Here is a 16,059-nt window from a genome sequence, read left to right as displayed (position 1 = left end):
CAGCCCATCCACAGAGCCCACGGTCACACCCACACAGACTCCCATGGACAATTAAGGGTAATTTACCAGGCGTGACTGCAGTCGAACTGCAGGAGGAAATCAATTTGTCGGGGGGAAACTTGACGTGTACACAAGACCCTCTCGCAGACTCTTTTAGCCTCATGCAAACCAAATCACAGATATGAGCAGCAAAAACTACGTGGATCACAGCTCTTCTCATAAGTCTTATTTACGATGCACTAATAAACGAGACATTTTGGCAGGGAAATTGTTATATACTATTAATGAATATAATGGATCGCTTTAAAGGACCATACTGGTGGTTTTGCATGTCAGCCATTGGTTTCAAATCACACGAGACTTCATCGTTAATGGATCGACAATGCAGCTGAAAACACGAGTTCATTTCAGGGTTTTTTTTGGGGGGTTTTCAATGACGTTGTCCCACAACGCCGACGTAAAAAGTTTCTGCAAGTTGATTTTCAGGCCGTACTGAAATGAATGGGTAGAACTGGGTAGTCCAACCTTGGTGGGTCGTCCCGGGTCGTCCTCTGTGTGGAGTTTGCATGTTCTCCCCGTGTCTGCGTGGGTTTCCTCCGGGTGCTCCGGTTTCCTCCCACAGTCCAAAGACATGTAGGTCAGGTGAATCGGCCCGTACTAAATTGTCCCTAGGTGTGAATGTGTGTAGGCCCTGTGACGGCCTGGCAGCCTGTCCAGGGTGTCTCCCCGCCTGCTGCCCAATGGCTGCTGGGATAGGCCCCAGCGTCCTGCGACCCTGAGAGCAGGATAAGCAGTTTGGATGACGGATGGATGTTTTAAGCCATGCAAGGTGCACTGTCAAGCCGAGGAGGAATACAGCCCATTAGGAAAAGGGGAAAGCTGAGGTGTGGAATATTTTCAGGAGTATAATGGAAAGAGACGTTAATATGCGGTATGGTTATGTTAGAGAAGAAGAGCTTGTTGGTGGATTTGTGGAGGGGAGCAGTTCTGTTGTGACTGGGGAAGGAGGGAGGGTGATGCTGGATTTTGGTTAAACAGTGTAGTGTGTGTGGTATATGTGTATTTTTTTGCTTGATTTCTTTGATTTTGTTGGGGGGGGGGGGTCTGTAGGCTGGAAGCCATGCCAACACCTGCAGGTTGCCTCACTATGTTCTGTCTTGTCTACCTGTGTTGTAATTTTTGATTCTCGTCCTCTTTGATTCTGTAGAGTTGGATGGGTTTGTGGAATATTTTATTTCCCTATTGGTTTATGTTGTATTTTGAATGTTCTCTAAAATAAGAGAGAGAAAAGAGATTGGCTGTAGGCCTGTATTATAATTGTCATGTGCATCACAACCAATTACTGTCAGTTAGACGTCATACCAGTGCTGCCACACTTGAATTTGTGTTCACATGATGCAGTTGTGGGTCAAACTGATGAGAAAACTACTAGTGGATACCAATGAACATGGGTTCTAATGACCACTAAGCGGGAACATTTCTATGAAAACATTTTAGTTCCTTGTAATAAACTTCTCTCTTTCTTTTTTTTTGTATATTGCAGCTTCATTGTTAAAAAAAAAGAAGCATACTGGAGGTTGCTATGTCACGATGCGGCCACTTGGGTGACGCAAGAAGCACCAGGCTTAGCTCAGCTGATCTGCTGTTTTTTGTTTTTTGTTTTTTTTTCCTCCACACACACCATCTTATATCTCCTGGAAAGAATGTGTTGTCTCCATGAATATTTTCCTAATCCTCAATCTCAGTAATGATAGACAAAGGGGGGAAAGGCCTGTATTTAGCAACACGTGTTTCATTTTGGGGTAGGTCCCTTTGCCAGGTCAATTACAAGGCACACAATAAGACAGGATGATCTCAAACTGTGAGGGGCCCTGATCTGTACCGTCGCTACATAAATAAAGGTGGGAAGCGGGTCTAACGAAGCCGCCCTGCAGAAAAGCATTGTTGACACTGAAGGCTGGGGAGGAACTCTGGAGATTTCACTGTTCAGTCTCCAAACCGCTAAAATCTTTGCATTGCATTATAATTTAGAAAATGTGCAGCACGAATAAAATTTGATTCGTCGATTGAATGTGGCTGCTACCCAGATAGCAAAATTGCTGTGGCCCGGACCCGTCCCACCGCATATTTGCCAAAGGTGGCCCATATTTGTTTTGTGATATTTGGGCCATATTCACCATTCACCACACGGGCCACTTGAGGGTCACATCCAGATTACATGTTGCTGAGAGCGCCGCATCTTTGCCAAAAAAGGCCCACATTTGATTTGGCATATTTGGGCCATATTTGCTGTTATACATGTGGGCCACTTCAGGCTCACATCCATTTTGTCAGCGCCAGAAGACCATCAGTGCCGCATCATTGCCTGAAGTGGTCCACATCCAGATGCTATCTGGGTAATGTTAACAAAAATGCTTGACCTGATCCATCTTCCTTTCTCACAGTTTATGTAGTTGAGTATCTATGACCTTGAGCCTATAGCAGAGATAGAAAATGTAGAAATAAAAGACTTGAGCGGTAGTCAGTCTGCACTGGTCCCCTATGGATCCCACGGGAAGCTTAATTAAACAAACTAGTCTAAAAATATTTGTCATATTCATAATGTTGTTTATCTAATGATCTGTAATTGTCTTGTCTAATTGTCCTCTTTTATTGTTACCCTCTTTCTATTTGTGAGCAAATCAGAATCAGAGTCTTGTTTATTGGCCTTGTAGGTTTGCACATTACATGGAATTTGACTCCAGTTTCATGGCTCTCTCAGTGTACTTAACATAGAATAACAACACTACAACACGACGATATTCAGATACACACAACACCACAATACAACAATATTCAGAACAATCAGAACAATATCCAGAATCAGAACAATCAGAACAATATTCAGAATCAGAATCTTGTTTATTGGCCTTGTAGGTTTGCACATTACATGGAATTTGACTCCAGTTTCATGGCTCTCTCAGTGTACTTAACATAGAATAACAACACAACAATATTCAGATACACGCAACACCACAATACAACAATATTCAGAACAATATCCAGAATCAGAATAATCAGAACAATATTCCGAATACTCAACACACAACACAACAATATTCAGATGCACACTATATACGCAAGGATGACCTTGGCTATGTACAGGCGAAATAAGAGGTGATAAAAGTGCAGCGGTGCAGAGAACATACCAGAGATGCTGCAACAGATGTTAGCAGGTCACTTGCATACATGGCCGAGGTAGATGTGACATGACACAGCCTAGTACCGGTATACGTACAGTGCACTGTACAGCAGTGGTGGATCTAGAGATTTTTTCCTTGGGTGGCTTTAAAAACATATTATCTGATTTATAAATGGGGTGGCAACAGGGGTGGCAAGACTGTGTCCCAGAGGCGGCAGCTGCCACCCCTTTGCCACCCCGTAGATCCGCGCCTGTGAGGGGGAGGGGGGATTCTAAATCGGCGACTTCTGTTTGAGACGAGTTTGGCGCGGGTCTCATTGACCTTCACCGCGCATGTACATAAAATATGCTTTAAAAACATATTATCTGATTTATAAATGGGGTGGCAAGACTGTGTCCCAGAGGTGGCAGCTGCCACCCCGTAGATCCGCCCCTGCCGTACAGTCTATACCAGGGGTGTCAGTGTCTGCAGGCATTTGTTGCAACCGTGCACTACCAGTGTTTCTCAACCCAGTCCTCAAGGACCCTCTATCCTGCATATTTTCTTTGCAACCCTGAATAGGTACCTGTTTGTAGTTATTCAACCAATCAGCAATGAATTTTGTCAGCCGTTGCACACCTTGCATAATTAAGTGCTGCGAGATGATTGGTCGAGTAAGTACAAGCAGGGCTACCTATGCAGGGTTACAATGAAAATCTGCAGGATAGGGGGGTCCTTGAGAAACACTGCACTACACCACCCGATTAAACTAGTTCCTTTCCCTCCTTGATCCAGGAGGTGAGCTAATTAGTTAAATCAAATGGTTGGAGGCGATCACTGCATTGCATTTTAACGCACAAAAAAGCGTGCTGTATAAATAAAGGCCGGCTGACGGCCAGTTCGTGTTCTTCCCAAAGATCCCGTTCAAAACGACACGTTTCCGGTCATCGGGCCACTTACAAGGCGGGCTCCCCGCTCACTTTCGTGTTTCGCTTAAACGGAAGTCGGACGACGAGGATCGCGAGAGACGTCTAAAACATCCGCTCGACACGCGCAGTTTCGCCGCTGTTCCCTTGGTAACAAGCAAACCCTCGCCCTTCTCGAGCCTCCCGGCATTTGCGTGGGACGTACCACAATCGCGCTCGTAGGGGAACGCCGGCTCGCGTTTTAATCGCGGAACCGAGTCCGTTGGCGACCCGGAAAAAAAAAACCCGGTCGGACGCGGTTCGGTCTCGAAAAGATCACGACCCCGCGCACGGACCGCGGTCGTTTCCCCGTTTTCTGGCGCGCGCGTAACGGCGCCGTTTCCCCCCACCCCCCACCCCGTGCGCTCGCTCGCTCGCTCGGAGAAGAACCCCCCCCGCCCCGCCCCGCCCCGCCCCCCTCCGTCCAACCGATTTGGCCCCCGTACAGTAAACTGTCAAAAGCTCGTCGCTCTAGAGCTGCGCGACGCCTTGCGAAGTAACGCGTAAAAGCGAGGCCAGGACGCCCCGGCGCGCCGTCCCCGGAGAGAGTGATCAGGGCCGAGCGTCCGCGGACACCGCTAAAGCCGGAGTGTTTCAGGTACATTCTCTCTCAAAAGGGATTTCCAGGTTTACTTCCCACTTGGGCTTTCTGACATCTTGGTTTTTTTCCACCCAGCCCGGTCTTGCCCGCGCGCTCGTGATGAGGTAAGCAGGTGCCGTGCTGTGCTATGCTATGCTAGCGCTCTTGCTAACGTTAGCCGCGGCGCCGTCGGTGCGTTTGCGTGACATTAGCTTGCGACAGCGGGGTTCTGAAAGGGGGGGGTCGTGACAAGTGTTTTTTTTTTAGGGGGGGTGGGGAGACTAGCCGAAGTTGGTCCGGCGGCCCGGTGCTCAAGCAAAAGACGGTAAGCCGGCGGAGACCACCGGAACTAACGTCCACTAGCAAGAGGGGATTGGAGTTATCGTGTTGTTGGGTTAACTAGCTAGCCCCCCCCACCCCCTGCGGATACGAGAAAGCATCGTCCGATCTCGGCTTCTACACCCCCCCCCCACCGCATCAAAGCCAGTTGTATTCGTATGCTAGGTTGGTTACTTGGGGCCGGTACGTAACGCGTTGCACGCCGTTGCATTGGTTCCACATTAATCCGGGGTCACACCTAGCTTAGTTCGGCCTCGGGGATGTGCTGTTACGCATATCCTGTTAACTTCGGGCTGGAGAAGATGGTCCCGTATAATGTCCACCGCCGCGGCGACGAACTTGGTGAGAAATAACGTCCGCGGTTAATCCCTCCCAACTAAACGCGCTGTTGCGGAAATGGGAGCCGAACACCTAACGGCACGCAAAGATCTACATCTGTAGCCTCCGGTTAACAACCTCTGTGTTTCGTATACTCTATATGCTTTTCCTATGATGTACGAACGCTAAATTAGAATCAAAATGGCTACTAAACTAGGTAATACGGTAACGCTTTAGTATGGGGAGCGTAGTCACCATTAATTAGGTGCTTATTAGCATGCAAATTAGCAACATATTGGCTCTTAATTGGTCGTTATTACGTACTCATTAATGCCTTATTCTGCATGGCCTTATTATACAACCAGTAAGCCATTAACTATGAGTTTTCCCTCTATAACCTCAGAAGTATTGCTTATTAGTAGTACCATCTCAATATGCTTCGCTTAGTGTGGCCTTTATAAGGTGGTAGTACCACAAGAAGAGTTATTCTCCCTTACTGACACGTAATGAATATGGTCTGTTCTTACATCACAAAACACAAAACTACAAGTGTTCATAGTGTTAAATTACTCTAAATTAAGTTTTGGTTACTTAGAATATGTTCCCCATACTAAAGTGACATCTTGATCATTACTAATTCACTAGTAATTAAGGTTTTTTTATGTTCCCCATACTAAAGTGTTATACGTATTCACACGCTTATCCATTATCCAACCTTCTTGGGAGGAAGATCCTTCCTCTGTTGCTCTCCCTGGGGTTTCTCCCTATTAAATGTGTTCTTTTAGGGAGTTGTCCCTTAGTAGATGCAAGGGTCTAAGGACAGGATGTTGTGTTGCTGTAAAGCCCCTTGAGGCAAATTTATGATTTGTTATATTGGGCTATACAAATAAAATTGACTTGACTTGACTTGACACTCGCAAGGCCAGAAAAAAAAATAGTTTCTCGCCGCTAGCTATTTGTTTCCCCTCTGCGAGCAGTATTGTGAATTGCATGATACCATTGGCAGGGTTCCGTGTAATATGCCCTTCCGTTCATTAGCTGAACAACTAGGCTAGGCTATGTACTAGTATCTCTAATGTCGTAATAATATTACAGCTGTGATAGTGCATCTAATGCTAGTAAAATATGTTGTTGCCATTCTAATCAGCATCTCAGTATTTGCTTTGTGTGCTAATTTTGTCCAATTTAGGAGTTCTTAGTCTTGATCTGTGTACCAAAATATCTTTTGGTATGTGGCAAATTGTACATCAAAGGCAGCATGCAGAGGAAGTAAGGAAATCCCATATGCATTTGCATGAAAAGTAGTGTTTCCAGAAAAGATAAAACCATGTAAAACTAAAAGCAAAGTGAAGTCTTTATATGGATAAATCAAATGGCACCGAGATGTTCAAATGAACTGTAGTAATTACATGTAAAGATATGTTTAATAGAGAAGTCGTATAGTTAGTATAAAACTGAGGTTTAGGTAAATTTCAGTCATAAACAAGAACCCCCCCCCCAAAAAAAAAACAACCTCTAGAGTTGAGATATATGTACAAATTCCCTGCAGTCTGTCAGTCTGGACTGTTCACCCAGATTTCAGTTAGCACAGCAACTCATTTTCTATTGGCCAGTTCCAGACTGGGAGGGTTTTCCTGGAGGCGGGCAGACAGACAGGAAGGGGGTGGCTGGAAATGTTTCAGCTAGAGAGTTAGGAAGACAGTCTTTTTCCTACACTGTCGTGGAAAGAAAATCTTTGTGTCGGCACAGCACATAGAAGGGAATGATGGCCGTTGTTGTGGTAGTTGTCTTCAGATGGTGAGTACACAGTAGAAGCTGGACCGCTAAAAGTAGTTGAAGTTAGAAAGAGAAGTTCCCCACTAGTGCATGAAATGAGAGGTTGGTGCCCCTGCTCTGCTCCCTGACTTGTGCCTAAAGGAATTTGCTGCATAATGCTGTGGAATACCATGCGGTTAAGCTAAGAGGGAGTACAGTAGAGTATCTGGGTTAACAGTTATGAATCTACTTCAGATCGCGGTGTTCACGTTAACTGCTTGCTGCTTTAAGTGAAAGTGTTTACCTCGTGTAATTTTTTTCAGTGGGGGGGGGGTAACAGCATTTTTCCTTGTTTGTCTACCAGTCCGTGGTGTTTAACTCCTTAGCACAGGACTGCACATATTTTGAAGGAGCACTTTCCTCGTGTTCTGCATAGACATCTTTCGGCGGGCCTGTAGACACTGTATTTCATCACAAAAATGTGAGGCGCCAGGTGTCATCCTGTTACGATGACCAGCATAACAAAAAGGTGTAAAAAGAACAGACACAACGATGGACTGTCATGCATTTTGTCTCATTTAGCAGCCCTATCAATCCATTTTAGAGAAAATGTAGATTATTGTAGCAGATATGATTAACAAAATGTGAGTTAAAAATAAACACACGGCAATATTTATGGTCAAAAAGAGCAAATAATTGACATCCAATGAGAGGGTTAGTCATTTTAAGCCAAAATAGTTGTTCACACAAGAAAATACAACAACCTATTGCTTCCATTATTACACTTGAGACAACCAGAGGAGATTATTTTGTACTTAACTGTTAGCAATGCAAAACTGATATTGAATTCTCCTATGAAATACACATGTGAAAGCTGACACGTAATACTAAGTCATTCTCCCGTACCTTATCACGTAGCCAGATGAGGACGTTTTTCTTAATAACATCATGACATGTATCAGTTTGCTTAGAGTGGATTTCCCTTCTAAGATTATTACACTAGTACTTAAGTAAACTTGAGTAAATAACTTGTTCTCATAGCTAACAATTTTTGAAAGATGACGTCTTATCCCAAACAAGGAACAAAGCAGTGAGGTCTGCATACTTAAATGCTCCCAATACTTACTTCATTCAGCTTCGGCAATGTTTCGATCTGTCGGATCTTCCTGTCCCAAACAAAACGTCCAGAGGTTCAACAATCGAGTTGGACTCTTTCCTAGGGCGTTAGTTTTCCCAACGGTACGAAAGATTTAAAAAAAGACTTCTCAGATGCATTCTTTCTGAAGGCCGTGTTCTTGACACACAAAGCCAACAGAATCTGCGCGTGAAAAAACAACTTGTGCCCGGTGCACCTATATCGTAAGAAATTCTGCTGAAATGCATCAAATTAATTTTATGAATTGATTGTGTATGGCCTGATATTTGCAATTATTTTCACCAGTACATATTTCCTTTCCTTTCCCGTAGAGTCCTGGTTAGCCAATTCTGGGTCATTAAATGTTCAGGCTACCATTTTATCTATTTGATATAAGAGAGATCAAATAGTTGCCTAAAATAGATTTGTCTCTAATATCTCTATCTAAAATGGAAATGATGAGGTCTTCACATGGGGATAGGATCTCTGTTCAGACATCTTGGAAGAAAACCTCGATGATTCATTCCTCCTTCCCCAAATATTTATGATTTTGTCCTGATGGACTTGTCTGCCTAAAAGGATGTATATGGATAAATGTAACTCAGCACTGCTGCACATAGTGCACGGAATTAATTTTTCATAAGCTAAAAGATGAAAGAAATTCAAGGTCAGAGATATTAATCACTCAAATGTCACTCTGATTAATGGAATGCAGTGGTGTTGGATAGCTTAGTTGTAGAGTCAGCTATGCTCCATGTCCTTAGCTGCCCTAAGTGGTGTAGACTGTTGTATCTCAACGTTGACATGGTAGGATTGTGGTTTGACATCATCCAGTGGGAGCTCACAAAGTTTTTGGGAGGTTAAGAGCTAAAATAAGGCGGATATTTCTGTAAAAAATGTGAGCTCTGCCCATTCAGGTCATCCTACATACATTTAGACGACTAGAGGTGATGGTCTTAAGTGGTGGTTGTCCTTAACCAGTGGTCTTAACTAGTCAAGTCGGTTTTATTTGTATAGCTCATTATCGCAAATTACAAATTTGCTTCAGTAGGCTTTACAGCAACACAACATCCTGTCCTTAGACCCTCACATTGGATAAGGAACAACTCCCTAAAAAAATAACAACCTTTAACAGGGAGTAAAAAATAGGAAGAAACCTCAGGGAGACCAAACAGAGGTGGGATCTCTTCCCCAAGACGGACAGACGTGCAATGGATGTTGTGTGTACAGAATAAAACACAATTTACAGAATACAACACTAAAAGAGGATAACAGAATTATAATGGAATTATAAGATATATGAAAAATATGATGAGGATGCTGAGCAGTGTCCAGACTCCACCAGAACAGCCCAGGACCTGAGCCACACAACCACCATCACCATGGAGACCTGACAGGAGGACAGACTACTACATGCATACAGGGGAGACTCACATCACACCATTCACACCATTCACATACATGGGAGACAAGAAAAAAAAATCATTAGACACACATCTGAGTGAGAGAAGAATATAACATTGAAACAGAATAATAAAATTATATGGAATTATAATATCCATCCATCATCTGAACCGCTTATCCTGCTCTCAGGGTCGTGGGGATGCTGGAGCCTATCCCATGCAGTCATTGGGCAGCAGGCGGGGAGACACCCTGGACAGGCCGCCAGGCCATCTCACACACACACACACACACACACATTCATTCATACCTGGGGGCAATTTAGTACGGCTGATTCACCTGACCTACATGTCTTTGGGAGGAAACCGGAGCACCCGGAGGAAACCCACGCAGACAACATGCAAACTCCACATAGAGGACAACCCGGGATGACCCCCCCCCCCCCAAGGTTGGACTACCCCGGGGCTCGAACCCAGGACCTTCTCGCTATGAGGCGACCGCGCTAACCACTGTGCCATTGTGCCACCGGATTTATAATATATAAAACTAGAGCACAATGATGTGGAAACGGTAGCAGGACGGTTGGCCAGAAGACTGAAGGGTCGATCCACTCTTATCTGTTATTGGCCCTTTGCTCCCATACAGTAGTCCGCTCGTTGGTATTATCAAGAATACGTTCAGCTATATTCCCAATATGGATTAGGTTTTCAGCGTTGCAAATATTATTACCTCTGCAATAATGTCACAGTCTTAAGAAGAAAATTTAGAAACTTTACTTACATATTACTTTAAAGTATTTAATTCAATTTTCTGCTCTACTGTAGCACTAAAGGTGGTTTTCTTGCTGTGTTAGCCCCCCAGTGTTAAATGAATGTGAAAGAAACATAGTTGTGCTGGCATGTCGGCTAGCCATGAATTAACAGATGTTTTTACATGTGAAGTCTTTTTGTCAAGGTAATTTGATAATTCAAACAAGAAGACAATCCAGGCACTCCAAATATAAGAACAATTAGCAGCGAGGAAGGACAATATTAAAAATCCTTTATTGTAGTGTCTGAATCATTAAAAAAGACAACATGTTTGGACCACTGTTTTTGAAGACCTAAAGTGGTTGAAACATGTTGGCTTTTTTAATGATTCAGACGCCACAATAAAGGATTTTTAAATATTTTCCTTCCTCACTGCTACTTTTTCTCATATTTGGAGTGCCTGGATTGTTGTCTTGTTTTAAGTACTTCGTTTTTTCCCCGTTTTACAAGAGCACCCCACACATATTTCGGATCTATGTTTGATCACATAGAGCCGCCAGTCACCATTTTCCCCCCTAATTTGATAAGTAATTAATATTTTGGACGACCATTACCAGGTCATGTAAACAAGCTATTATAATGTTTCATTATGGTTTGTTTTTGTTTTTCTGTAGGGACCGGGATTGTCCCATGACAGTTGGCACATTACTGAATATAATTTGACTAATTACAATAGGTTAAACTCGTTATAGCACAGCCTTGCTTAATTTATGCCATAAACTGCCGAATTGCAGATAACTGACGGTCTCTAGAGAATAGAGCGAAATTAGATGAGCTCCTGTTGGAGAACAGTGATTATCATGACTAGTGAAAGGCAGCTGTCAGTCCATAGCCAGCAAAGAATTTCCTGAGCAAAACACCAAGATGAATATATCCATAGTTAGGGGTGGTTACCGTGCTAAATTATCAAAGACCATAAGTTCCAACGTTAACGGTTCTGCTATCGGTATTGGAGAAATCAAGAAAATCAATTTCTTATTTATTTAGGCTAGATAAACTTTATCTTGCACCTTTTATCCCACCAACTCCGTATCTAATTTGCAGTATGATGAAGACATTTGTCTATCATGCATTTTCGCTATTCCTAATGCAGACGCGAGATCTCTCTCTGAGCCTGTAATATGTGCGAGCCGAGGGGCGGGGCCAACTGCCCCCTCTCCCCTCTCTCAGACACGTGCACGCACGCACACAGAGCCTGCTCTAAGTGACAGTGACCGCATTTACATGCACAGTGAAGTCGTGCTACGATTATAGCTCCATTAGGCCATGTAATTGGACTACTGTCGTTGTCCCAGTATACAAGAACCGGGAGAATCGATTTACTTACAGAAGTACATGTCCGACCCCGGTACGGTAGGTGGTGATATGCCCCCTTTCAGCTGGTTGCTGTTGGACCTTCTTCCAGTTGACCTATTGCATCACATACCAAACAATCGACAAACAAGTGACAAACAGGCAACAAAGTGACAAACAAGCGACACAACATAAAGGTTGTCTCCTCGTCTGTCCAGAAATGCGTGGTTCTCGCTCTAGCAGTCGCCTTGTCGATACTGTTGATACTACACTGTTCAACTTCCAGATGAAAGACCACCGCGGGAACTATGGAACATGTGCAGAACGCCTAGACCAGTTTAGGGCCAATTGAAGCGTATACATGCCAGAGTAAATCGATCGGACTGCATTATCTAGGTGTGTGTGTCCGACGTCAAGAAATTCGATGTAGTAAAAGTCCAGTTTTAGTCAGACTAACCCAATAAATCGACTTTCTAACATCATGTAAACGTAGTCAATGGCGGAGAGAACTAAACAGTCAAAAGTCTGGTTATAGTATGTACTTCACCAGAGTCAATGCTGACAATGCTCATTGCCACAAGTTCAACAAGTCTTTCGCACGTGAGTGTGGAAACACAAGCAATCTTGAAACATTTAACGAAAGTGGATCAATACAGGTGGAGGAATGCACAGTTTTTGACTGCCTAGCTCGTAGCTCATCTCTCGTTGCCCCATCCACCTCAGTTTTGTTATGTATGCTAGCAGCCTGGAGCCCACACAGACTTAACTAAATTATACAAACATGGTTTGATGATTAAAAGTAACGCTCTGTCCAGACATGAGACGATAAAGCAATGCTAATTCTGTTCTTAATTTTTGTGTTTTTCTCTTAAAAAAAATAACAGAAAGCACCAATAAGAGTACCTTTAAAGTACCAGATCGATAAGAAATATCGTTAAGAGTAGTAGTACCATCTTAACGATACCTATCCCCTATCCATTGTTATGTTTCCATCCAATTTTAGAACAAATTTAAATTGAATAACAAAATGTCGTCGCTAAATGAATCACAGTGTGTTTCCACCAGTCTGTTTAAACAAATAAAACCCTGGATGTAGGCCTTTGTCATGCGACCATACTTCAACAGCCATGAGAAAGATGGACCACATAAGATGAAGAAATAGCTGATCATGTGATTAAATCGTTTTCACGTTTCAATTTTATTCAGCAAATGTGTTTCCATTGCAATGTATTGCATTTCTTTTTACTGAATGAAAAATGTATCCACCTAAAGCGAGCTTACATACTTTCTTGTAAATTTTGGGGATTGTATTTGATCTTTGCTGTTTACAGTAAGCTTTTTTTATTTGAAACGACAAAATTCGTGTAAAAACTCTCTTTTTGGACCAATTGGACAGCTACAGCCAGTTCTACTTAATAGCTTCTTTGCAGAATAAAATAATTTCATGATTTCCTTCTGTCTAACCATTCCACAGAGAAGAAGAAGTAGGCTCTATTTAAAGGAAGTGTTTTTCATTTGCATACCAATGCCTTTCACTAAAGTGTGGTGATACATTTGATATTTTGAAATGAAAAGTGGGTTGTTGTCATCAGTTAATGTAAATCTACCTTTATATCTTTCAGATCACCAACAGAAAGTGCCTTTGAGACGTCATCCTCAACTTGAAGCTGGTCTGTGTATATGACAAGCTTATACTCCCTTTAAGTCCAGGTTGGAGCACCAACACAGGATACCTCAGCTGGAAGTCTTCTGCCTCCATTTCCCTTTTGCACAACTTCAGCGTCATTAGAATCCAAAAATTGAGATTTAGTGAGGTGATAGATCTGCCAAATGCTAAAAACCTGAGAAATTTTACTTAACCTGACAGGTCTGCAGATTTTTTTTCATGAAACTCCTTTTAGCCCATGATATTTATGGGTTCTGTCAGTAAAGAGACACATACTTGAATGTGTAACAGAGTAAGCACCACTGTCCTTCCCTGAACGTTTGTTGGTCCATGATTGATGGACAAATTCTAGGAGACTGACCAGCCATCTAGCCTATGGACACCAGCTGATGGAGGAAACACCAGGTCATTCTAATAGAGGACCTTTTACATAAAGCCAAAAGGTCTTGATCAGCATACGAATTTTTGGGTTACGCAGGGTACTAGTGAACAATATTATTTGAGGTTTTAACTTGCAATCCAAGATTAAATTCTCTGGACATGGCTTTGAGTATTTCCTCAATAAGAGACACAAAATGGCTTACTCTGGAAGTGTGTCGGCAGTTTCAGCGAGGAACGTGTTCACGTAGTGACGAGGAATGCAAATTTGCACATCCACCAAAGAGCTGCCAAGTTGAAAATGGGAGAGTTATCGCCTGCTTTGACTCATTAAAGGTAAGGAATATAATTCACACTACATTCACTGGCAATTTAATGATCCTCTTACTTAATGTAGGAAAAATTGGTCATTGACACAAGAGGGGAAGTTAAGCATTGTTTCCATTCATATATTCTGTCACTACAGAAAAGTACATTTAAACTGTTAAGTAAGGTGAAATCTTACAACTTTAATGTAACATGGAGGAAATTTGCCAGTAATTTAATAATAGTATAATTTCACACCTTTTCAAAAATGGTCAACAAATGACAGCTCAGGTTCTGAACTCACCCATCCAACTGTGGTTATAGATTGCTGGCTTTCAGTTGGGTTTGAGCTTATTCACTCCATTGCACTTTACTCAATGTGTCCAGGACTGGTTTAATTCATTCAGAATTTTACAATTATCGCAGCACAAAAAGGACTGTGGATTATTCTTGTATTGATCATTTTATCTCTTACGTCTTCAGTTTACACACAGCTTGCTTGGCCAATAGTCTTTCTGTGTGACCTAAGGATCAAGCACTTGACATATCTAAAAAAAAAAAAAAAAAAATAAAAAACTCCCCCTCGCCCTTTTTTGGGTTATGTGTGCCTTCCTCAAGCTCAGGTCCTCTACCAGAGGCCTGGGAGTTTGAGGGTTCTGCGCCGTGTCTTAGCTGTTCCTAGGACTGCACTCTTCTGGACAGAGACCTCAGAAGTTGTTCCTGGAATCTGCTGGAGCCACTCTTTCAGTTAGGGAGTAACAGCTCCTAGTGCTCCTATAATCACTGCAACTACTGTGGATTTCACCTTCCACATCCGATCTAGTTCTTCCTTCAGCCCTTGGTATTTCTCGAGCTTCTCATGCTCGTTCTTCCTGATGTTGTCGTCGCTCGGGATTGCTACATAGATCACTACTGCTGTCTTCTGTTCCTTGTCGACCACCACAATGTCTGGTTGGTTAGCCAGCACCTGCTTACCAATCTGGAATTTGAAGTCCCTCAGGATGTTAGCTCTACCATTCTCAACCCCCTTTGGTGGTGTCTCCCTATTGGACTTAGGGACTTCCTGTCTGTATTCAGTACAGAAGTTCGTGTACACTATCTCAGCCACTTGGTTATGCCTTTCAGTGTATGCTTTCCCACTTAGCATTTTACACCCTGCTACTAAGTGCAGGACTGTCTCAGGGGCATCTTTGCACAGCCTTCATCTTGGGTCTAGATTGGTGTGGTAGACCCCCTGCTGCAACCGATCTGATGCTGGGTGCCTGTTATTGTGCTACTTTGATCAGAGCCTCTGTGCTGTCCTTCAGTCCAGCCTTTTCTAGCCACTGGTAGGATTTCTCTATCAGCCACCTCATCTTTGGATGGTACATCCCATAGAGGGGCTTAGTCTTCCATGATAGCGCCTCTTCTTCTTCCTCGGCACTCTCTTCTGCTACTTGAGGTACTCACTCAGCTGTTCGTCTTGGGGGGGGGGGCTCTTTCTGATGTACACGTGGATGTTCCTTGTTTGATCTTGGATAGTGGCTCTGATACTTACTCTCGGCCCCCATCTTTTCACTTGTCGTACAGACTCGGGCTGCTGGACGTTGGGTGGAACCCTTCCGTGCATTTTGAGAAGTTTCCGTGTCCTGATATCTGTAGCCTTTACCTCCTCCTTTAGCCAACTTATTATTCCAGCTGGGTATCTGATGACTGGTAGGGCATATGTGTTGATGGCTTGGATCTTATTATTCCCATTGAGCTGGTTCCTCAGGACTAGCCTCACTCTCTGGAGGTATTTGGCTGAAACTGACCTCCGTGCTGCCTCCTCATGGTTTGCATTTGCCTGTGGATTACCTAGGTACTTGTAACTGTCCTGTATGTCTGTTATCCTACCATCTGGTAATTCAACCCCTTCAATCCTCCATTGCCACCGTTCGACTGCACTTGTCCAGTTCGAATGACAACCCGATG

General features: G+C 43.3%; 1 protein-coding gene across 9 annotated transcripts in view; it reads left to right on the top strand.

Moving 5' to 3' along the window:
• Window positions 1–4,569: 4,569 nt before the first annotated feature.
• The window catches only part of LOC130121289 (muscleblind-like protein 2a), a 41,280-nt gene continuing 29,790 nt past the window's right edge, over window positions 4,570–16,059 (top strand). For 8 of the 9 annotated variants that reach the window (XM_056290176.1, XM_056290181.1, XM_056290180.1 and 5 more), the window contains exons 1-2: window positions 4,570–4,724; window positions 13,379–14,136. In XM_056290176.1, the coding sequence (XP_056146151.1) occupies window positions 13,963–14,136 (174 nt within the window). In that variant the 5' untranslated portion in view covers window positions 4,570–4,724; window positions 13,379–13,962. Of the gene's footprint in view, window positions 4,725–7,086; window positions 7,161–13,378; window positions 14,137–16,059 lie in introns of those variants that run through there. The other variant, XM_056290173.1, reaches the window with a different exon arrangement.

Source organism: Lampris incognitus, chromosome 11, assembly GCF_029633865.1.
Source record: "Lampris incognitus isolate fLamInc1 chromosome 11, fLamInc1.hap2, whole genome shotgun sequence".
In the NCBI taxonomy this organism is placed as follows: domain Eukaryota; kingdom Metazoa; phylum Chordata; class Actinopteri; order Lampriformes; family Lampridae; genus Lampris; species Lampris incognitus.
The sequence above is the reverse complement of the archived record's forward strand: the minus strand, read 5'-3'. Positions and strand labels throughout refer to the sequence as shown.